At 40.9% G+C, this 23,226-nt stretch overlaps 1 protein-coding gene across 4 annotated transcripts in view; it reads left to right on the top strand.

Annotated features, from left to right (window-relative positions):
* The window catches only part of STARD3NL (STARD3 N-terminal like), a 60,156-nt gene that overhangs the window by 25,830 nt on the left and 11,100 nt on the right, over positions 1-23,226 (top strand). For 2 of the 4 annotated variants that reach the window (XM_059170756.1, XM_059170757.1), the window contains 7 exons: positions 3,193-3,460; positions 9,588-9,665; positions 12,746-12,823; positions 15,445-15,498; positions 15,612-15,729; positions 15,938-16,033; positions 21,836-22,569. In XM_059170756.1, the coding sequence (XP_059026739.1) occupies positions 3,236-3,460; positions 9,588-9,665; positions 12,746-12,823; positions 15,445-15,498; positions 15,612-15,729; positions 15,938-16,033; positions 21,836-21,948 (762 nt within the window). In that variant the 5' untranslated portion in view covers positions 3,193-3,235 and the 3' untranslated portion in view covers positions 21,949-22,569. The remainder of the gene's footprint in view (positions 1-3,192; positions 3,461-9,587; positions 9,666-12,745; positions 12,824-15,444; positions 15,499-15,611; positions 15,730-15,937; positions 16,034-21,835; positions 22,570-23,226) is intronic. The other 2 variants (XM_059170759.1, XM_059170758.1) reach the window with 2 other exon arrangements.

Below are 23,226 nucleotides of genomic sequence, written 5' to 3'. Positions count from 1 at the left end.
GAAAGCTGACTCTGTGCTAATCTTTGTGATAGATGGTAGAATTAACTTAGTTGACCAGTTGTATTGTTCCTCCTCTGTGGTAGTGCTCTATTGTGGTAGTCCACGGGGCACAGGAGTGTGCAAATCAAATTCAAGGCCTTCATGGAGCATAGTGACTAGCAGGAGAAACAGGCAAATAAATGGATAATTAGGGCACACTGTGGTAAGCAGTAGCAGAAGTGGCATATCCACAGTCCTAGGGGAACTTGGAGGAGATGTACTTGACCTTGCCTGGAGATTAGAATGTGGGGAGCATTTCACTGAACTCTTCCTGAAGGAATTCACAGTTGAATCTTTAGGGATTCAAACAGTGTTAGCATGAAGTCCTATGACCGTAGAGTAGAAAGGGGCTTTATATAGTATCCTTTTCTATACATTAAAAGGAAGCTCTCTCCCTTTTAGGATTTCCCTCTGTCCTAAATCTGATAGGAAGCTGCTCACAACAGTCTGTGCTTCGGGTAACTATTGTTGAAGGTATGCAAGTATCTGTAAATTCTAGCTAGTTAGCAATTGTGTGCATGCTCCTGAAAAATAGTGTAATGATTGTCATTTCTCAGGGCAGGTGTATATCATTGTATGATGTCAGGTTTTAGTTTGAAATAGCCTCAGATTTCTAGGGTTGGTATTTTGCTTCGTTACCATTTTTTATTCATGAGGAGAAGGTTCAGGGAAGGAGGACTGGATGAGATTGAGAAAATGATCTAATTACCTTAGAAGTGATTTTCTTCCTAAATACAGTCCTGAGTTTCAGTTGTGAATTTATTGGATTGTCTATACAGTTTAGTAGACCAAAAATTTAAATTAATTTTTAAATATACTTGCTAATAGAATATTAGATTGGCTTAAAAACTACTTAGATTGCTTTTTCTTATGTAGAATGCATGGCTACAGAAATATGTCTTTATTTATCCAGGTTGAAATTTAGAGATCAACTGCAGTATCTTTTTGAACTTTAAAATGTGTGTTTCACCACAGAAAAAACAGTTACATTCCTTTTTAGCTATTGTTCCAGAATTAACTCTTAGAAGCCTGGCAGATACTTTAGTGTTTTGAGAGCTTTGTTTTAAGGCAAACTGTACTGGGGAATATCCCACTGGTATTCCTTCCCCTAGAATGATAATGATCTCATTGAGAAATAAATTGTGTAGAAATGCTTCAATTTTTGGAAATTTGTATTTTATTTTATAAAGCACTGAATTGGACTCCTATTGAGCATTTCAGAATGTCCAAGGTGATGTTATCTACTGTCACCCAGATGTGTTGAGAAGGGAGGGAAGAGCCTTATAGAGTCCTGGGACATCTGTCCAGGACTATAACAATTTTACATTTTAATATAATCCTTCCTACTGTAAATACAATATGTGCAAAATAGGGAATCTGAAAATATGGAAAAGGTAAAAGTGCGGGGGGTTCTGATATCAGGCAAAGATAATCAGTACTAAGATTTGGTATGTTTCATAGATACATTCTTATAAAAATTTGGTTTTATTTTTACGAAGTTGTGAACATACTCTGTGTTTTGTTTAATATTCAGATTTTAGTCAAGTTACTATTAAAACAGACATTTTTCTAAGTACACATACTTTCTAAGTATTTATTTTAATGACTACTGTGGCTGTACTATGATTTATCTAATCCCTTGTTAGATATTTAGATTGTTTTCTAGTTGGAACTGTTATAGACGTATAATGATAAAGTGATAAAGTCTACTTCACATGTAGAGATATCATGTAGAGACATGTAGACAATATATGTGTATGTACATAGGCGTACAGCATTTTGAATATTCACAAATCAATACACTGCTGAAGCTACTACCTACATCAGTAGATTATCATTGAGTGGGCAGAGCCATGCTAGCACTACTCAGGCCAAGAAATGGAATTTGACCAAACTTGTGAGCTCTAGTTGCTATTCCCTCCCTCTTGCTCGAAGATAATCGCTAAGCCAACCTCTAATGACATAGATTTGAAAATCCTCTTCTTATCTGGCCATTGCTGGTCACTGGCAAAAGCAAGGAGAACTAGTGCATGGTTCCTGGATCTGGACAAGAGTGGCACATGAGGGATGCCTGCGTGGCTCAGTTGCTTAAGGAGCTGCCTTCAGCTCAGGTCATGATCCCAGGGTCCTGGGATCGAGTCCCTCATTGGGCTCCTTGCTCAGCGGGGAGCCTGTTTCTCTCTCTGCCTCTACCTGCCGCTCTGCCTGCCTGTGTTCTCCCTATTTCTCTCCCTCTCTGACAAACAAACAAATAAATAAATAAGATCTAAAAAAAAAAAAGAGTGGCACATGAACTTCTGCTTGCATTCCCTTGGCCAAAGAAAGGCACATGAGGTCAATAGAGCCTGTGGTATAGAAACTCCGATGGGGAGAGGTGCTATAGGAGGGAAGCAGGAATGTTTGGCAAACAGTAATGCCATCTACCATACTGTTTCATGACTTCCCATCATTCATGAAGAGACCAGACCACTTAGGTGACTAATCTTTTAGTTGTACTGTAGAAGCACATCTTGGTCTTGGTTGGAGAAGGTGGTTCCTGGATCTCTAGATAGAGCTGTAGCTTGTGTAATTAGCACAGAGGTATTTGGAGAATGCTGAACTTTAGAAGTGTGTATACTTCTTTTCCAAGAAGAGACCTGGAAACATGCTTATTCATTATGAGGTGATGAGGAAATGCTAAAGTCAGTTTATTAGATACTTTCTTTGGTGGAAAGCAGTTCCTCTTCAGGAAACACGTTTTTCCTGTCTTGTTTACACATTCTGGTTATGAACTCTCTGGGGAGCTTTCAGGAAATGGATTCCTGGTTCAGGAGTAATGACAAGAGTTGGAGAGGTTTTCTCTAGGGCCCAGCAAAGGAACTGGCCTTCAGGTTATCACTGAGACCTTTCTTGATGTGGTTAGCATTCTGTCTTCTGTCTTTAATTCTGTAAATTGCGTTCTTCTTTATTTCATTCAGAAATGAATGAAATAAAGCTCTTTTATAATATTGATAACATCAAGAATTGCTTCTCATTTCACTTTCTCTTCATGTCTTCATCAGAAAAATGTCTTCAGTTAAGACACTGTTTCTCAGAGAAACAGTTGTCTAGTAGGGGGGTGGCATGGTGGTCTTAGGTGAGCTCTGATTTAACACAAAACTCTCTTCTCTCTAGGGATGGTGAAGTTGGAGAAAGGCTTCTTTAACCCTCCTCCAGGATGAACCCCCTGCAAGAAGACATGGAGAACGCTCTCACAGGGAGTCAGAGCTCTCACGCTTCTTTGCGCGATGTTCATTCCATCAACCCCACACACCTCATGGCCAGGATCGAGTCTTATGAAGGAAGGGAAAAGAAAGGGATATCTGATGTCAGGAGGACTTTCTGTTTGTTTGTCACCTTTGACCTCTTATTTGTAACATTACTCTGGATAATAGAGTTAAATGTAAGTGGTTTTCCCCATGGCTCTACATAAGAATTGTTTCCAGACACAAACAATTTTATTTTTCCTAATCATTTCTTTCTTTAGTGAAAACTGTCTTTTTTCCAGAGGGAGTAATATTGCTCTTTTCCAGATGATTTTGACTTTTCTTGTTCTGTACTGTCATGTTTTAAAGCAGAGCCTGTTCATTTAAAACTCACTTTGGAATTTGAATTCACAGTATTTTGCTCTATATCAGGAGTTAACAAACTATAGCCTGGGGCCCAAATTCAGCTGGCCTGTTTTTATACAGTTTCATTGGAACACAGCCCTGCCCTTACTGTTTGCCTATTGTTTATGGCTGTCTTTTGTGCTAAGTGGTTGAGTTGAATATTGGGCCACAAAGGCAAAAGTATTTATTTCCTGGCCCTTTTCTTGCCTCTGGAATACGTTTTAGATGTTACATTTACTTTTCTAATCCCCATGTTTAAGATTTTCCATACATGTATTCTTTACTTTTTCACAAAGAGATAATTAATATGTTATTGAAAAAATGTTCTAGAACCATTCGGAGGTTTGTCCCCTTCTCATCAAGTCTTTGCGGTTATATTGCCAAATAAAATTATCTAGACCAGTAAGTACTGTCTAATGGCAATATAATGTAAGCCTCGTAGATGATTAAGTTCTCTAGTTGCTGTATTAATAAATGTAAAAATAAACAGATAAAATACATTTTAATAATATATTTTATTTAACCCAGTATGTCTGTTTGCCCCTAAAACCTTGGCTCTGTTTATATTCCTTACCAACAAATAGGTAACTCTTCCAGAATGCTTCTCTCACAAGGAAGAATTGTTTAAAATCAAACAAGCCAGTGATAGGACACATTAATTTAGAGTATCTCTTTTTATTATTTGTTCCACATGTATACATTAAAGACAATATTTAAATTAATGTATTTTTCAAAGGAGTAAGATGTTTTCCAAAATTGAAAACTAGTTTCGAATCTAATCCATCATTTAACAGGAAAGCACAGTAGCAGTTTTCAGGGAGCTCACGTAAAAGTTATTTAAATAACAGCACAAAATCAAAGTATTTATTGATTTACCACTAATATCACTCCCTGCTTTTAAGTGATGGAAATCATGGGGGTAGAACTGTGGTGGGGTTCATGGATCACACTCTCACTTCCCCCCTTTCTTACTGCTTCAACAAAATTGAAATGGAAGTGAAGTGGACTGCACGCTGTTCTTATGCATCAGAGGGGATCAGTGTTCATCTGTGTGCAACATGTTATACATGAAAAATCACCAGACCTAGCAATTAAGAAATAAAAATTAATTTCTGTTTAATTTTTTATTGAAATATAATGACCAGTGTTATCACAGTTTCAGGTATATAACATGAGTCAGCGTTCCTCTGCATTACTCAGGGCCTGTAATCAGTGTGGTCATCATCTGTCTCCAAGGAACCTTATTGCTGTCTTGCTGACTGTATTTCCTGTGCTGTACTTTTTATCTCTGTGATTTACATACTTTATAACTGGAAGTTTATATCTCTTAATCCCCTCTATCTGTTTCACTCATCACCCTACCCAACCGCTCCTCTGGCAACCATCAGTTTGTTCTCTGTATTTAAGAGTCTGCTTTTTGGTTGTCTCTTTTTACTTTTCGAAGATTTTATTTATTTATTTGAAAGAGAGAGACATAGAGAAAGAAGGAACACAAGCAGGGGGAGTGGGAGACAGAAAGCAGGCCTCCTGCGGAGCAGGGAGCCCAATATGGGGCTTGATCCCAGGAATCTGGGATCATGACCTGAGCCGCAAGCAGAGGCTTAATGACTAAGCCATCCAGGCACCCCGGTTTGTCTCTTTTTTGTTTGTTCATTTGTCTTATTTCATAAATTTCACATGTGAGTGAGATCACTTAGTATTTGTCTTTCTCTGAGTGACTTAATTTCACTTAGCATAAAATAACCTCTGGGTCCATCCACATTGTTGCAGATGGCAGGATCACATTCTTTTTTATGGCTAATACTGTATTTGTGCATGGACGCATGTATGTGTGTATATAACATATCCATTCATCTGCTGATGGACATATCCATATCTTGGCTATTGTACAATGCTGCAGTAAACACAGGTATACATATATCTTTTCAAATTGCCCCAGTTGTAAAATAAAAAGATCATACAAGAACATATGATCTTGGAGTGCCTGGGTGGGTCAGTGGGTTGAGACTCTACCTTCAGCTCAGGTCATGATCTCAGGGTCCTGGGATCAAGCCCCATGTTGGGCTCTCTGTTCAAGGAGGAGCCTCCTCCCCCTTCCCCGCCTGCCTCTCTGCTACTTGTGATTTCTTTCTCTGTCAGATAAATAAAATCTTAAAAAAAAAAGAATATGTGATCTTTAGGATAGCACATCTTGTCTTTTTTTAGCAAGCTTTTATTTTTTTATTTTTAAATTTTTTTTAAGCATTCCATTTCTAGTTCTGTTTTTTTTTAGTTGTCATTCCTGACCTGGGTTTTTCACTACATACCATCCCTTTACATTTGTGGTCTCTCTATAAATCTCTAATTACTCAAATCCATTGTTCTTTTTTCATATCTATCTATACATTTACTGAGTCCCAGGGCATAGGCTTCAGATTCAGGTATGGCAGGTTCCACAGAAAAATCATATGAGAGTTGAAGTTTAGCTGAGGAGATAGAATGCATATACTGCCTTGTGGCGTTGGTCTTGAAAAGAGAAAAGAAATAGCACAAACGGTGTTTAGGTCTTCAGAAGAGTAATGGAACCCAGCTGTACTATGCAATTATAACCGTAACTAAAATATTTTGTCTTCATATGTGACTTCCACATTAGCCAATTTTCCTCCTTGCTTCAAGGAAACAAGATGCCGAGGCCAAAAATGAAGACACGTCCTTGATTAATTTGGGTGTTTCTTTTGTATTTCTCACACTCCATATCCAGTTGAAAAGTAAGCCCTGTCAGATATGCCTGCTAAATGTATCCAAAATGTGACCTCTCCTCTCCATTTCTACAGTTGCCCCTTCAACCCAGCCGGTGTTATCGCTCCTCCAAGCTACTCTACCAGAGGCCCAACTGGTTGGCCTGCTTCCATGCTTGCCCTCCTAGTATCCGTTCTCCTCATAGAAGCCAGAAGAATGTTTCTTTATTTCTTCATTTTAAAGATTTTATTTATTTATTTAACAGAGGGAGACACACAGCAAGAGAGGGAACACAAGCAGGGGGGTGGGAGAGGGAGAAGTAGGCTTCCCAATGAGCAGGGATCCCTGTGTCGGTCTTGATCCCAGGACCCTGGGATCATGACCTGAGCCAAAGGCAGACACTTGATGAATGAGCCACCCTGGCGCCCTCTAGAGGGACTTCTAAAAGTAAAAACAAATCAGGTAGTTCTTTCTATTTATAACCCTTCACTGCCCTAGCAGGGCACTTTGAATAAAAATTGCCTAACTGGGCTTGTATAGCTCCAAGAAGCCTGTCCAGACTTCCTTCCCCACTCTCAGTTCCCAGCCTACTCAGATCATCCCAGACTTGCCTCCTGGTCTCACAATGGAACAAGATGCCTTCAGTCTTGGACCTTCATATGAGTTGTTCCTTCTTCACGAAATGGTTCATTTCCTTTATCTTGATGCAGAGTCTGACTCCTTATCATGCTGGTGTCTGTCAGTTTAAATATCACCACGGGGAAGGCTTCCATTTACCACCGGTCCCAGAGCAGTCGACCCTTACTCAGTCTGTCCCACTGTCCTGTTTTGTTCTCTGTAGAGCACTTATTTTCTTGTTTGTCATCTCTCCTTGCTAGAATGTAAGTTCCAGAAAGACAGAGATATGGTTTTGTTTACTAAAGATTAAGAATTTATTGTATTTAGGATCATACTTGACAATAAGTGTTCAGCAAATACTTGGTGAATCGATAAAGATCTTGTGGCAGTGGTTTACCAGTTGGATTACATTAGGGACAGATTGGCTCTGAAGCTATGAAAGAAATCCCATGTAAGGTAGTAGGAATAGAAAGGAAAAAACTGATTTGAGAGACATACTCATAAAAAAAAAGTATGCTGATAGACTTACAGATATGCTGATTTTATTATCCCTCATGTCCAGAAACGACTCTTAAGATTTCTAATGATGGACGGTAGAAGAATCGGCGAGCTCTGTCAGAACTGTGAGAAGAGGTTCCATATGAAACTAAAGATGAGTCTATGGGGTACATTTTGAGACAAGGATTTTGAAATAAGGAATTTAGAGTACAAGTTGGAGGTAGAGATGTAGATTTTAGATTTCTCTATTTAAAGGTAACAAAATCAGAGTCTTTTATTTTATTATTTTTTTAAAGACTTATTTATTTTAGAGAAGGAAAGAGTGGGAGAGCACGAGTGGGGGGAGGGGCAGAGTGAGAGGGAGAATCCCAAGCAGACTCCATGCTGGGGGTGGAGCCTGATGTGGGGAGCCGAAACCAAGAGTTGGTTGCTTAACTGACTGAGCCCCCAGGTGACCCCTGCCCCCAGTCAGCGTTTTTTAAAGTACAGATGTCATAGAAACCCTTTTTCTACTGGCTGTTTATTAAAGACTGTATCAGCAGGTTCATTGTGGTTCTCTCAGCTAGGAGGGTAGTCTCTGTGCCTTAGAGAACTCCTCTTTGCTATAAATCATTTGGAATAATCATTTTTTAAAAAGATTTTATTTATTTATTTGAGAGAGAGCATGAGAGGGGAGGTCAGCAGGAGAAGCAGACTCCCCATGGAGCTAGGATTCTGATGTGGGACCCAATCCTAGGACTCTGGGATCATGACCTGAGCTGAAGGCAGCTGCCCAACCAACTGAGCCACCCAGGTGCTCTGGAATAATCATTCTTTTAATATTTTAGTGCTAAGTTTTCTTAGTCTGGAGAGACACAGTGAGAAGACTACATTGGTTTTCTCTTTGCTCCCAAGTTTTCCATTCTATTTTCTTGTAAAGATCTGTGTTCAACCAGGTCAGTGGGCAATCTGCAGAAATTACGCAGAAATCTAAACCTCCTTAAGGGAGTTTTAAAGTACCCAATGGTGTTTATGGCGTACTTTCATTTGAATAACAAATGCAAATACTTTTAAAGTTTTCCTAGCCAAGAGGATCCTTTTTGTTGGAACTTTAACTCTAGTTTGACCAGTTAGCAAACCTTGCAAAGATGTTCTCTATTAATTTTCTCTGCCTTTATCCAGGTCTTGGGTCCACCGCCCTTCACTTTGTCCTTTTTCAGATCATGTTCATCAGTTTGCCAGGACAAACAATGTCTGTACTCCAGACTGGAAATGAGAATTTACGTCATGTTTCCTAATCCACGGACCCTAACAATTCTAGTGTCTGCTTGGGTACTGCCTTAGCTGTCAGACACACATTCCATTACTTGATTAAAAAAAAAAATGTTTTCTGTAAGTGTGTAATATGTAGAGTTCTGAACTTGCTCACTTAAAAGTCATCTTGATAGGAGAATTGGGAGAGGACAGAAAGTTTGTCATCTTAGGTCTGATTTTCATCATTTAACTGTAACTTCTACACATATGATTATAGGTCTAGTCTGTCCCTCATTTCATTATCTATCAAATTAAATATCTATATGAAAGTTGATGAGAGTGCAGGATTTTCAAATGCCAGGAACAAATAAAAAAGAAAAACCAGGGAGAACATCTATACTTCTATCTTATGTCATTGACCTTTGCTAAGATCAGAGGAGCTGTTGGCCTTCCAGAGCTGAAACAGTGGAGTGTGGTCAGAGAGGGCAGAACTGGATGAATGTGAATTGTCTTCCTTAAAATTATACATTGGTTTGATTGAAGACTTTATCTTAGAAGAGAAAAAGGATCATTTTTTTAACATTTTTAGTTTGCCAAAATAGGAATGACAAACAAGGCATTGTTTCTCATGATGCACATGCATTTGTCGAATGAATGAATGAAGAATTGAAGTGGGAAATGCTCTTCTGGCATTTTTCTGTCTGAGTTAGGAGTGTGTCAGTTTTCTCCTATTTCAACATTCCAGGGTTCTGAGAAGGTAGGCAGAAGAGTGCTTCCGATACCTTACTTGTATGTTTTCTTGTATTGTTTTCCCATATGAATCTCATTTTTACTTCTCACTCTGCTTCCCAGGTGAATGGAGGCATTGAGAACACATTAGAGAAGGAGGTGGTGCAGTATGACTACTACTCCTCTTATTTTGATATATTCGTAAGTATTTCCTGTTTTACTTTTCATTTCAGATAGGATTCATCTGTAACCCCCAGGCAAATTTCCTCTGAACAGATTGCACATTCTATGCCATTCTCTTTCCCTCACTGGAACACGGGCCTTCCTTTCCCCTCAGTTTCTGGCCCAGTCAGTGTACTTGCGCTCTCTTTATAAGGAATTGTCTGGTCACAGGAAAGAAGGGCATGATTAACGAGAGATAAGAAAAGGCAGCATAAGGAGCCATTCTGCTTTTCTTGACGGAGAGCCTTCATTCTTTTCATAGAAGCCAGCGACATACCCTAATCTCGAACAGGAAAATTCCCCATTTTACATAATAACATGAAGAAAATGCCATTCCTTTTCTGCCTTGAGATAGATTTATGAGTGATAATAATGATACTATGTTACATTTTTCTGTAATTGGAGTTCTTGAGGAAAATGAGCTGTTGGGAATCCTGGGCAACACCAGCCAGTTGTAGAATTGCAAAGATTCAATTCTCTGTCGATGAGGCCTTCATTTCATTCAAAGGAATGCTTACAGTCTTTCTAGGACATGCTGTGACTCTCACTGGGCTTGGTACACCTCCCTGGTATTTTCTTTATAGTTTATGGTGTAAGTAAATCAGATCCTAACATTGTGTTAGATGCAGTATGGGCAATATTCACAGTGAATTCTTCCAAATTCATTTTACCTACTTGTTTTATTACTTTTAGAATCGTTATGCATAATGGTTAGGAAGAGCAGGACACTTAAAGTCAGAAAAACCTGGGTTTGATTCACAACGCTATCACTGTTTGTATGTCTTTAATATATTGGGCCTAAACTTCAGTTTTTTGTATGTATGTATGTTTTTTTGTATGTAAAATGTTGTCATCCTAGTTCTTAAAAGTAAATGAAATAATGCATGGAAAACATTTGCCCAATGAGCAATGAGCTCAGAGAACCATCCTCAGTTACTACCATCATCATTATTTTTGGTTGAGAATTTTAATAATTGAGTAATTATATTTTTGGTGGTTTTCAAACTACACTAGAAAGGCTTTTTTATTGTTTTATTTCTGAAGGGACCTGCAGAATTGTGTATGGAGAAGGAGGTAGGCCTCCTAATAAGTAGAGGTTAGGGTTCCCTTTCATCAGCCTTGTGTAACCCAGGTAGTTTTGTTTTAATCTGTACAGTCTGTTTCCAGTAAGATTGTGTTGAACAGGTGTTTGGTTGCTGCAGAATATTTAGAGAACCGCTAATATAATTTAATCCCCTCATTTTTCCAGATGAGGAAATTGAAATTCTTTGGTGCCGTGTCTCGACCCACCCAGGTCATTGAAGTTGGGGGCAGAGCATGTTAGATCCCATTTCTTTCTCCTAAAACTATTGACATATAATAGCAAGATGGATTTCTCTTTTTTTCTCTTCTTTCTCTTGCTGAATTTATCTTAAAATAGCCTCAGCCAAGAAACCAGGCTAATCTACTAGCCAGATCTCTGAAGGTTGTCTGTCCTTTATGCTGGAGAAGTCAGTGGTAATGGCCAAATAGGTAGGGCCCATTAGTTTAGACTAGAAGGACTGGCATGCCTGGCCTGGGAAATGGACACAGCCTCCAGGAAACCTTGGGGCCTGGGAGACTTTGAGATAGAGGGCTGATGAAGACCCTTTTTGCCAAACCCAGAATGCAGGGATAGAGCTGGAATGAATAGAGAGGCTAAACAGTTTGCAGACTGTTGGAAAACACATTTTTTTTTTTAAAAGATTTTATTTATTTATTTGACAAGGAGAGATCACAAGTGGATGGGGAGGCAGGCAGAGAGAGAGAGATAGAGGGAAGCAGGCTCCCTGCTGAGCAGAGAGCCCGATGCCGGACTCGATCCCAGGACCCTAAGATCATGACCTGAGCCAAAGGCAGCGGCTTAACGCACTGAGCCACCCAGGCGCCCTGGAAAACACATTTTTAATGAAAACAGCAAATTAAAAACAAAACGTAACTTGTGACCTTCATTTACATAAAAGAATTGTAGTATAGTTCTCTGGTCAGTGGCCTCGAAAAGACTGTCCAGCCTCCAGCCTTCCGGCAGAATTGATTAGTGAGGAACTTTTGGCAGACCCCTGCCCTCAGGCACTGGTCAAGAGTCACCTGACTTCTCCCTGCTCACAGTAGGCATGCCTTCCAAAGGGAAAATGGGTAAAATCTTATTCTATGTGTATTTTTTTTTTAATTTTATTTATTTGACAGAGTGAAATCACAAATAGGCAGAGAGGCAGACAGAGAGAGAGAGAGGGGAGAAAACAGGCTCCCTGGGGAGCAGAGAGTCCAAGGCGGGACTCGATCCCAGGACCCTGGGATCATGACCTGAGCTGAAGGCAGAGGCTTTAACCCACTGAGCCACCCAGGCTCCCCTCTATGTGTATTTCTTAAATGATGAGAATTACGAAGACAGTTGTGATGTAGTGGCTCAATAGAGTCTGGCGGCTAGGGTTCAAGTCCTCTTCTTCCTCTCTAAGGAGTTGTGTGACCTTGTACACTATTTCTACCACCTTCTGTATATAATGGGATTAAGATAGTAGCTGATGCATGGGATTGTTAAGGAAGGGATTACATGGGATAATAATACACATAAAGGATTTCACAAAAGTCCCAGAGCCACCCTGAATAACCGGGTGGTAGTTACTTGGATAGAACTGTCCCAATAACCCCAAAACCTAGAGCTCTGCAGTGGACTTTACTAAGAACCTGGTATCTTCCAAAGGTGTTTATACCAGGAGTGGAAAAGTCAACTTTCAGAACATTTTCTCCAGTCTTAAAAGGATATCAGAAATATATGTGCACTCAAACAGAAAGGAAAAATAAAACATGTAATTATATATTCTTGTGTTGCTAATGGGACGTGAATTTGAATTCTCATTTGGGCAGTACTGCATAGATTCTCAAGCAGAGATCCAAATATGGGTCTACAGCCCAGTGCCCATCTCAAGTTAAATTAGAATAGTAAAGACGCTCTGTTGAGTTCTTCATAAAACTCAGTTATTTGATACTTGTATCTCTTTTTAAAAACTTACCTTGCCTTTTTTTTTTTTTTTTTAATGTAGCTCTTGGCAGTTTTTCGATTTAAAGTGTTAATACTTGCATATGCTGTATGCAGACTGCGCCACTGGTGGGCCATAGCGGTGAGTATGTCTGTGTGGCTGGTTCATCCCGTCCAATGCTGGTGGCCCAGGCCTGCTCACAGCAGGGACAGGCTGGGAGAAAATGCGCTTTTCCTCTGGGTTGAACTCTGCTAGCTTTTCCTGAGTCCCCTGCCTCCACCCTTCAGGAGGTTCGACGCGCTGGGGTGGTGGTGATTCCAGAGGTGATGAGTAACTAGCTTCGCCTTGGTGGACTCTGAGCCGGATGAGGAACGTAGAGCCCCAGCAGTGATTCTTGGCCAAGCACCAGCACACCCTCTGCCTCATTTTGCAAATGAGTGGTGAAATCAGCCCTGGTGCACAAAGATACTTAGAAAATTTCCCCTTTGGTTGAAACTGCTTGGTAATTTTTCATGACTTGTTCTCTGCTTATTTTGATAATTGGCTTTCTTGCTATTTTATCCCCTCCCTTCAATATTAAAGGGAAAAGCTCCATGTTCCTTTTAGTTGTTGCCTTCAGACTTCTTGAAGGCAGTGACATTTTAATTTTTTTTAAATACTTTATTTATTTTTTTGACAGAGAGAGAGAGAGAGACAGATCACAAGTAGGCAGAGAGGCAGGTGGAGGAGGAGAAGCGGGCGGTCTGCTCGGAGCAGGCTCCCTGGCGAGCAGTGAGCCCGATGTAGGGCTCGATCTCAGGACCCTGAGACCATGACCTGAGCCAAAAGCAGAGGCTCAATCCACTGAGCCACCCAGGTGCCCGGGCAGTGGCATTTTTAAAGATTTATTTACTTTAGAGACACAGAGAGAGAGAGGGAATGCAGGGAGGGGGGAGAGAGAGAGAGAGAGAGAACCTGAAGCAGATTCCCAGTTGAGTGCTGAGCTGGACACTGATCTTGATCTCTCCACCCTGAGATCAGGACCTGAACTGAAACCAAGGTTTGGACACTTAACTGACTGAGCCACCCAGAAGCCCCGAAGGCAGTGGTGTTTTTGCTCATCTCTGTTTCTTGGATCTGACACGGAGCTTGGCACCTGCTCTTCACTGTCAGTAAATATTAACTGGTTAAAAGAAGAATTATAAGCCATTCTGCCTCAATTATTTTTGCCATTTTCACAGATGTCTGAACACTCACCCTTTGGAGCACTCTGATAAGGCAGGTGTATGGGGAGGAATGCTGAACTCCCCCAGCTGGAGAGACCTGTTTAGGAGTGCCTGTAGACCTGCTCCTGGAGTGAGGCCTTGGGGTGTGTGTGGGGGCCCGCATGGCTTGCCCAGCTGGGGACAGACTCCCTTCTAAGAGGGACAGACTCCCTTCTAAGACACAGTCCACCAGGAGCTGCACTGGCCTGGGGCATCTCTCCCGAGCACCCACAGTATCATGGGACTGACATCGGACCATCAGCTGAGCCCCATGCTAATGTGTCTCAGCTGTAGGCTGACGGTGTTAGCCAGACTTGATTCCCTTTCCTGAATACATTTTTGCTGATAACCAACTGCTGTGATTTTCCGTTCCCAGTTTTCTACAGCCATCCCATTTAAGATGTTCTACTCCAGATCTCCTTAATGTACACTAGTGTTTGTCAGACTGTCAGTCTCAGTATTTGTTTCAGAGGACAGAGTGACTTTCAGTGAAAGTCTGAACTTTTTAGGAAGTATGTTCAATATCTATTTTCAATTTTTTTGAAGATTTTATTTATCAGAGAGGAAGAGAGAGAGAACACACAGCCGGAGGAGCAGCAGGCAGAGGGAGAGGGAGAAGCAGACTCCCCACTTAGCAGGGAGCCCGATGCGGCATTTGATCCCAGGACCCTGGGATATAACTGAGCCGAAGGCAGACACTTAACTGACTGAGCCACCCAGGCATCCCAAGTATCTTCAATATCTAAACCAAGTTATGAAGCGATGAATCATGATTAGCACATCCACTTGATTATTTTTGATTTTTCGTTTTAAAAACATTCACAGTGAGGGATCAGGCAACTGGAAGGAGGACTCACCTAGTACCTGAAAAGGTACTAAATGTCAGCCTATAAAGTTAATGAGTGTCGGAATGTAAAATGCCTCCTCTTCCAGAGAGCTTACTTTGACTGGGGTGTGTGTGTGTGCGCACGCTGTGAATTGCTAACAAATACTGACTCTGCAGCTGTCTTAATACGTACAGAGCTTCACATTCGATGTCCCCCCAACCCCATGCTGTGAGTCGGGCTACTGTCGGCATCACTCCAGACAGCATTCCTGTTACTAGGAGTCCTAGCTGGTGGATGGAGGGACAAGGCCCAGGTCCTGTGGGATGATCTCTGGGTCCCCAACCAGTAAGGGGAGTGCCGCCTCTACATTTCAGGGGTCCCTTCTGTGGGGAGACTGCCTTTGCCTGTTGCACCTTGTGGGGGACAAAACTTAGTTTGCCAACACACTAGCCTGCTGGACCCTGGGAGGAGGGAGAGCACCAGCAGCCAGGGAGGAATGGGGCACCACGGAGAAGCCCACGTAGGCCCAGTGCATGTTCAGGAGCTGGAGAGAGTGATGTGGGCAGGAGCCCAGCCTGGCAGAGCTTCTCCAGGCATTAGAAGCTTCTCACTCAGACAGGTGTCTTGGGAGCAGGTGCCTTCCCAATGTCAAATGTCTAATTCAAATGGTGCTGGATTATGTGTCTTTCAGTTGACAACAGCAGTGACCAGTGCCTTTTTACTCGCAAAAGTGATCCTCTCAAAGGTACAGCCTCCCACGTTTTCTTACAATTATCGTCTCTAATGGCGAAGCCTCGTTTTCCAGTGTGAGCTCCCGGTAACTGCATGTCCCTCTCCTCGTCACGTCTGTCCTTCCAGCTTTTCTCCCAAGGGGCTTTCGGCTACGTGCTGCCCATCATTTCATTTCTCCTTGCCTGGATTGAGACGTGGTTCCTGGATTTCAAAGTCTTACCTCAAGAGGCAGAAGAGGAAAACAGTAAGTGTTTCCCCAGGTTAGTCTCCTGAGAGTGGTTAGGGAGCAGGCCAGAAGGAAGATTCTGGTAGTCATGATTTGAACAGAGCTTAGCTTTTTGCCAAGACTTCTTTTTAATGTAATGATAGCAGCATTTTATTTTGGTTAACCTTGCCAAGAAGCTCCCAGAATTGTGCCATCATCCCCAGCAACTCAATCTCTTCTCTTCTAGGACTCCTGATAGTTCAGGATGCTTCAGAGAGGGCAGCACTTATACCTGGTGGTCTTTCAGATGGTCAGTTTTATTCTCCTCCTGAATCTGAAGCAGGTAAAATAATGTGATTATCGTTTGTGTTTTCATCCATCACTCAATAGCTCGACCCTCCCTCCTTTTCCTTTCCCTCACCTACTCTTAGAACCTGAGCAGACTTGAACACAGCAGGCGTTGAGACATGGCCTTGCTGTGGGACCTGTGGTGAGACCCAGAGTGTAAAATAAATGTAACCGAGGGCCACAGACCCTGTGATGTGTGATCTGCATCTCAGAAGACAGAGCAGGGGAAGGGTCTTGATGCTCTCCTACTCCCTGTCATCCCCTCACCTGACCATCCTCCGACACCCCCTGTGTGAGGCGGGAGCGCTGTCCTCCAGGTTGCCCGAGACAGAGACCAGAGCCTCCCTGGGGAGCTGCCCTTTCTCAGGCCCCCATCCCACTGGTCACCTGCCATTTCCATCCTCTGTGTTCCTGCCTCCTGTGTCTCCTGCTTTGTACCACGTCCTGTCTCCCCCACCTTCCATCTAGCTCTTCCTGCTGTGGTTCCTGCACCAGCTCCTGTCTCCCTGCCTCAGTCAGCCTCTCCCCGCCCCACCAGAGTGCCATGGGACATAGAACACTGCATTGTTACATGAGTTCCTCAATCCACTCTAGGAGCCTATTTCAGAGATGAGCAGATTGAGGCATAGGAAAGGGAGTAATTGTGGAAGGCCATATAAAGAGTGAGAAGGGGAGCTCAGATTTGAACCCCGTCTCAGTGCTGGAGTCCACGCTCACAGCTAATCCATGTGGGGGCTCTCAGTATTTATGGAAATGTAACATTGATCCCATCTTCTTCTGTTCAAAATCCTTCAGTGGCAAAAAGGATAAGGGAAGTGATGGGTCCTTGGCCTGGCAGAAGCACCATTTGACCTCACTCACAGTAGTCCAACCTCCCCGTAGCCTCTTGTGTTCTCTTCTGAACTTTGTTGAAGACCTTGTGTTCCTAAACAAACCTTCAGGCCATTCGGCAGCTTGCTTTCTCTCTCCTTCACACTGTTGCTCTGTAGTCCTACTCTCCACTGCCAGGAGAGAAGGCTTCTCCCACCCCACCCCCACCCCCTGGCTGTTGGGAGGTGTTCTCTGCATTTCCTTAGGAACTCTCCCCAACGTTGTCCTGTGTGCTGGCTGCACTGCCCTCTGCACTGACCTGACCTGTTTCCACTACTGGGATAGTAAACTGAGTTAGAGACTGTGTTATGTTATTCCCAGCATTGACCCTAAGTACCCTAAGTAAGTAATGAAACACACACACACAATAGTAAAGCAGATTCCAGGCAGAAAGACTTAAAGATCAGAGGCATGGCCATGGCCATGGGACAGTGAGTCAGGAGAACTCTTAAGTAACTTGGTATTATGGACTCTTGCAGATTAAACCATGAAAGCACAGAGTTAGATAAGATACAGATGCAAGCTAGCAGAAGATCTCTTTTTCAGCCAACAGTAACTGAAATAAGTGTTAAACTTCTGCTTACCTCATAAGAGAATTATTTCCTTGAGTTTTTTTTTGTCATAGGACTCCTTTTAAAAAAAGGAAGTTTACATTGTTGTTCATGCTTTCATATAGATTTTCTTTTTCTAAGAGTAATAAATGTTCTTAGTAGTAATGTATTTACTTAGTTAGAAGTTCAGAGGACCAGAATAGTAACAGGAGGAATACCACTTAGACATTCTTCCTCAAGCTTTCTAGTTCTGAATCTATGGTTGTCTTCCTGCCTCTGACTTTTACCCCCACCTAGTGGTGGTTGTTAGCATTACCATTTCGTTGGATCAAGGAGCTGATCAAACATTGTCGTGGTGTTGTGCTTTGTTCAAGACAAAATGCAGTTGAGTAGCAGGCAGAGAAGGAGTGTTCAAAATGACTGACTTTACTGTATTATATTTTCATTGTCTGACCATCAAGTTAGGAAGTTATTAAAATTGAAACTATTATTGGAATAAGGTTCTTACAACATAAGATTCGACTCTAAAGCACTGTGGGCTCTTTTGGCCAGTGGCTACAAATGAAACAGGACATCTGGGCTCCTGCTGCTCTGGGACGGATCCAGCGCTGATGGGCCCCTGGTGGAGGAGAGGGCGTCTGGGGGCTGCTGGCCTTCTCCTGACTTTCTTTCTCTAGCACCTAGTGAGGCAACGGCACAGAGTAGAGGATAGCTGTAGAAGGAATGGATGAGAAGAGAATTAAAATTAAAATGTTAGCACTTTTCCTTGTAAAGGGATGGGTTGAGTTTTATTATCATAGAGATTTGGAAAATTAGCACCTTTTGTTAGATGTACTTTGAAGGGTTATAACGTGATGTGTTTGCCAGTTTACGTATTGGTCTAACTGTGTCCTGCTTCCCTGTGTATTCAGTGGAAGGAACAAGGAACCACAATCCTCTGTCAGACAGTTGGGCTGAAGGTGTTATATGGGGTCAGACAGCTGAAGTGAACCGATTGTGATGCTGAGAAAAAGTTAGCCACCTCGTAAATCATCAAAAGACTTAATTTGAAGAACAGTTCAGTTGCATAATACAATCTGTGGTAAGCAAATCTAGAGAAAGACACTGTAATTATAATTTTACACTTTCTAATAGCAACCAGCCATACATGCTGGTTTGCCCTGGACAGTCTTGGCAGTGTCCTGTGGTTCCATGTAGTTATTATTAGAGCTTCTTTGATCTATTGGAAATGTTCTCGTTTAGATGATCAATTCTATAGTCACTTGATGTGTAATCAACAGATTTGAAACATAGTTTTACTACTTTTTATTTAAAAGTTTGAAGTGTATTAAAACATCGCCACTGAAGATACTGTCTAACCTTGATTTTAAAAAAAGAGACTATGAACTCTGAAAACAACCTGAGGGTTTGAAGGGGGAGGGGTTGGTGGGAGGTTGGGGGAACCAGGTGGTGGGTATTAGGGAGGACACGGATTGCATGGAGCACTGGGTGTGGTGCAAAAACAATGAATACTGTTAAGCTGAAAAGAAATAAAAAACTTACAAAAAGAGTAGCTTTAATGAGTTATAATTTGGAAAACAAAATTGATCCATTGTAAATATGCAACTGCATGATTTTTAGTAAACCTATACTTTTAAGCCAACATCACAGTATAATTTTAGAGCACTTTTATCATCCAAAAATATTTTTTAACTAACCCTCACTCCTACTTCCAGTCCCAGATAAACCACTGATCTACTTTCTGTCTTAAAAATATGCCCTTTTTGGACAGTTAATATCAATATCATAGAATATGTAATTTTTGCATGTGGCTTTTTCTACTTAATATAATGTTCTTGACAGCCATTCATGGTGTGGCATGTATAAGTAGTTCATTCCTTTATGTGACTTGATACTATTACATTTTAGGGACATACAGTCTTTTCTTTATCAGTAGTTAAACATTGGAATTGTTGGCTATGTTTGCTATCATGACTAATCCTGCTACAAACTTTTATGTGCATGTCTTTCTGGGGACATTTGCTTTTATTTTTCTTAGATTCCTAGGAGAGGACTCACTGGGTATTAGGGCGAGTTTCTTTTCCTTTTTTTTTTTTTTAATTTTTATTTATTTTTAAAATTTCTTTTCAGTGTTCCAGAATTCATTGTTTATGCACCATACCCCATGCTCCATGCAATACATGCCCTCCCCACAATACCCACCACCAGGCTCACCCAACTTCCAAACCTCCTCCTCTCCAGAACTCTCAGTCAGTTCCTCAGAGTCCATAGTCTCTCATGGGTCATCTCCCCCTCCAATTTCCTCCAGCTTCCTTCTCCTCTCCATCTTCTCATGTTCTCCCTGATATTCCTTATGCTCCACAAATAAGTGAAACCATATGATAATTGACTCTCTCTGCTTGACTTATTTCACTCAGCATAATCTCCTCCAGTCCCGTCCATGTTGCTACAAAAGTTGAGTATTCATCCTTTCTGATGGAGGCATAATACTGCATAGTGTATATGGACCACATCTTCCTTATCCATTCGTCCCTTGAAGGGCATCTTGGTTCTTTCCACAGTTTGGCGACCGTGGCCATTGCTGCTATAAACATTGGGGTACAGATGGCCCTTCTTTTCACGACATCTGTATCTTTGGGGTAAATACCCAGTAATGCAATTGCAGGGTTATAGGGAAGCTCTATTTTTAATTTTTTAAGGAATCTTCACCCTGTTTTCCAAAGAGGCTGCACCAACTTGCATTCCCACCAACAGTGTGAGAGGGTTCCCCTTTCTCCAAATCCTCTCCAACACTTGTTGTTTACTGTCTTGTTAATTTTGGCCATTCTAACTGGTGTAAGGTGGTATCTCAATGTCGTTTTGATTTGAATCTTAGGGTGAGTTTCTGTTGAACTTTTCAAGTGATTGGTAAAGTGTTCTCCAAAGTGCTGTACCATGTTACGTTCCCTTTAGCAGTGTGTAAGGGTTTGTTTTTCCATGTACTCTTCCATACCTGGCAGGGGCTTTTTGATTATGGTTATTCTAGCAGGTCTGAAGTGCTCTTTCCTTGTGGTTTTCATTTGCCCCTAAGGACTGATGGATGACCTTGAGAACCTTTTTATGAGCTTATTAATTAGTCATATGTCTTCTTTGGAGAAATGTCTATTTTACCACCTTTATTTTTTTTTAAGTTATGTTGTATGTCTTATTGAATTGTGGAAGTTCCTTAGAAATTCTAGATAAAATAGATAAAAGTCCTTTTTCAGATAAAAGTCCTTTAAATGATGTGCAAATATTTCTTTTGCCGGCTGTAGACTTTTCATCTTCTTCATGGAACCTTTTGAAGTACGTGTTTTGATTTTGATGATATCCAGTTTATCAGAATATATTCTTTTATGGATAATGTGTTTGTAGCCATATCTAAGAACTCCTTGCCTTAGTCTTGTATCCTTCCTATGTTTTCTTAGAGAATATTTTATGGTGTTAGCTCTTCCATTAAGTTTAAGGTCTATTGTGAATTAATTTTCATCTATGGAAAAGGTAGGGAATTAAGTTTATTCTTCTGCCTTTCGAATATCTGGCTGTGGTAGTACACTTTGTCCAACAGACTTTCCCTTCCTGCACCAAATTAATGCAGCACATCTGTCAAAAACCATTTAACAATAAGTGTAAGGGTTTATTTCTGGACTCTCAGTTCTCTTTCACTGACCTGTATGCTCTCTTTGCACCAGTACCACACTGGCCTTACTCTGTAACTTAATCTTTCTGTAGCTTTGAAATCAGGTGCTGCAAGCCTGTGCTTGAAAGGCCCACCCTGCTGTCCCCAGGACCTCATGTGTCAGTGACAAAGCTTTCCACACCCTCTGTGTGTGCAGCATCATCAGTCTCATCATCCAAATCAAATTTTGGGTGCGCCCCCCCCAATTGCTTCTGTAGGGTGACCACGTCAGTTCTCCAACTTTGTTCTTTTTCAGCATTATTTTGTCTATTCTAGGTCTTTTGGGTTTGCATGTCAATTTTGGGTTGAGCTTGTTAATTTTTGTGAGTAAAGCCTACTACATTGGATTTATAGATGAATTTGGGAAGAATTGGTGTCACAATATTGAATCTTCTAATCCATTAGCATGGATCCTCTCTGGATTTATTTAGATATCCTTTAATTTTTCTCTGCATTGTTTTGTAATTTTCAGCATATAAGTTTTGCTTTTCTTTTGTTAAGGTAATTCCTAAGTGTTTTATCCTTTTTAGTTCTATAGTAAATGGCATTGTTTCCTTAATTTTATTTTCAGTTTTCCATGCTAGTATATAAAAATCTGATATTTTGTATATGGAATGTGTACCTTGTGACAATGCTAAGCTTGTTCCTGAGTTCTAATTTTGGTTTTGTGTACATATAGATTCCATGGCGTTTTCTACATACAAGATCATGTCATCTGTGGTAAAAGACTTTTTTACTTTTAATTTTCTTCTGTTAAATATATTTTATTTTTTTTCTAGCCACACTGTCTAGAATTGTAGTATCGTGTTAAATAGAAATATCAAGAGCAGACACCCTGTCTTGTTCCTGGTCTGGGGGGGGACATGGTCAGTCTTTCAGCCTTAAGTATGATGTCAGCTGTGGGTTTCACAGATGCCCTTGATCAGGTTAAAAAAGGTTGCTTTTATTCTTAGTGTGAGAGTTTTCCTCCTGAATAAACATTAAATGTTTTGCCTTTATATGCATCTGTTGAACGATAGTATGGTTTTTATCCTATATTCAGTTGATATGATGACGCACATTAAGTACTATCTGTATATCACATCAACTGTTTATATATAAAGGATAAATCTGACTTGGTCATGTTGTATAATCCAGTAGTAGTTTTCTGGATTTGATTTGCTAATATTTTCCTGAGAATGTTTGTACCTATGTGTAGATATAAAACATATGCTCACGATATTTTACCTTTTGGTCTGTAATTCTCTTGTTTTGTCCTTACCTTTAATATGCGGACCTCATAGAATACATTAGAAAGTCTTTCCAAACATACTATTTTCTGAATGAATTCTTCTTATGAGTGATTAATATTATTTCTCCTTTAAATGTTTGATAGATTCATCAGTGAAACCATCTGGAGCAAGAGTTACCTTTGTGAGAAGACTTCTAATTACTCATTCAGTTTCTTTACCTTTTATATATAGATGTATTCAGATTTTTTTTTTTTTAAATTTTTTTATTTTTTATAAACATATATTTTTATCCCCAGGGGTACAGGTCTGTGAATCACCAGGTTTACACACTTCACAGCACTCACCAAATCACGTGCCCTCCCCAATGTCCATAATCCCACCCCCTTCTCCCAAACCCCCTCCCCCCGGCAACCCTCAGTTTGTTTTGTGAGATTAAGAGTCACTTATGGTTTGTCTCCCTCCCAATCCCATCTTGTTTCATTTATTCTTCTTCTACCCATTAAGCCTCCATGTTGCATCACCACTTCCTCATATCAGGGAGATCATATGATAGTTGTCTTTCTCTGCTTGACTTATTTCGCTAAGCATGATACGCTCTAGTTCCATCCATGTTGTTGCAAATGGCAAGATTTCATTTCTTTTGATGGCTGCATAGTATTCCATTGTGTATATATACCACATCTTCTTGATCCATTCATCTGTTGATGGACATCTAGGTTCTTTCCATAGTTTGGCTATTGTGGACATTGCTGCTATAAACATTCGGGTGCATGTGCCCCTTTGGATCACTACATTTGTATCTTTAGGGTAAATACCCAATAGTGCAATTGCTGGGTCA

This window comes from Mustela lutreola, chromosome 4, assembly GCF_030435805.1.
Source record: "Mustela lutreola isolate mMusLut2 chromosome 4, mMusLut2.pri, whole genome shotgun sequence".
NCBI classification, from domain to species: Eukaryota; Metazoa; Chordata; class Mammalia; order Carnivora; family Mustelidae; genus Mustela; species Mustela lutreola.
The sequence above is the reverse complement of the archived record's forward strand: the minus strand, read 5'-3'. Positions and strand labels throughout refer to the sequence as shown.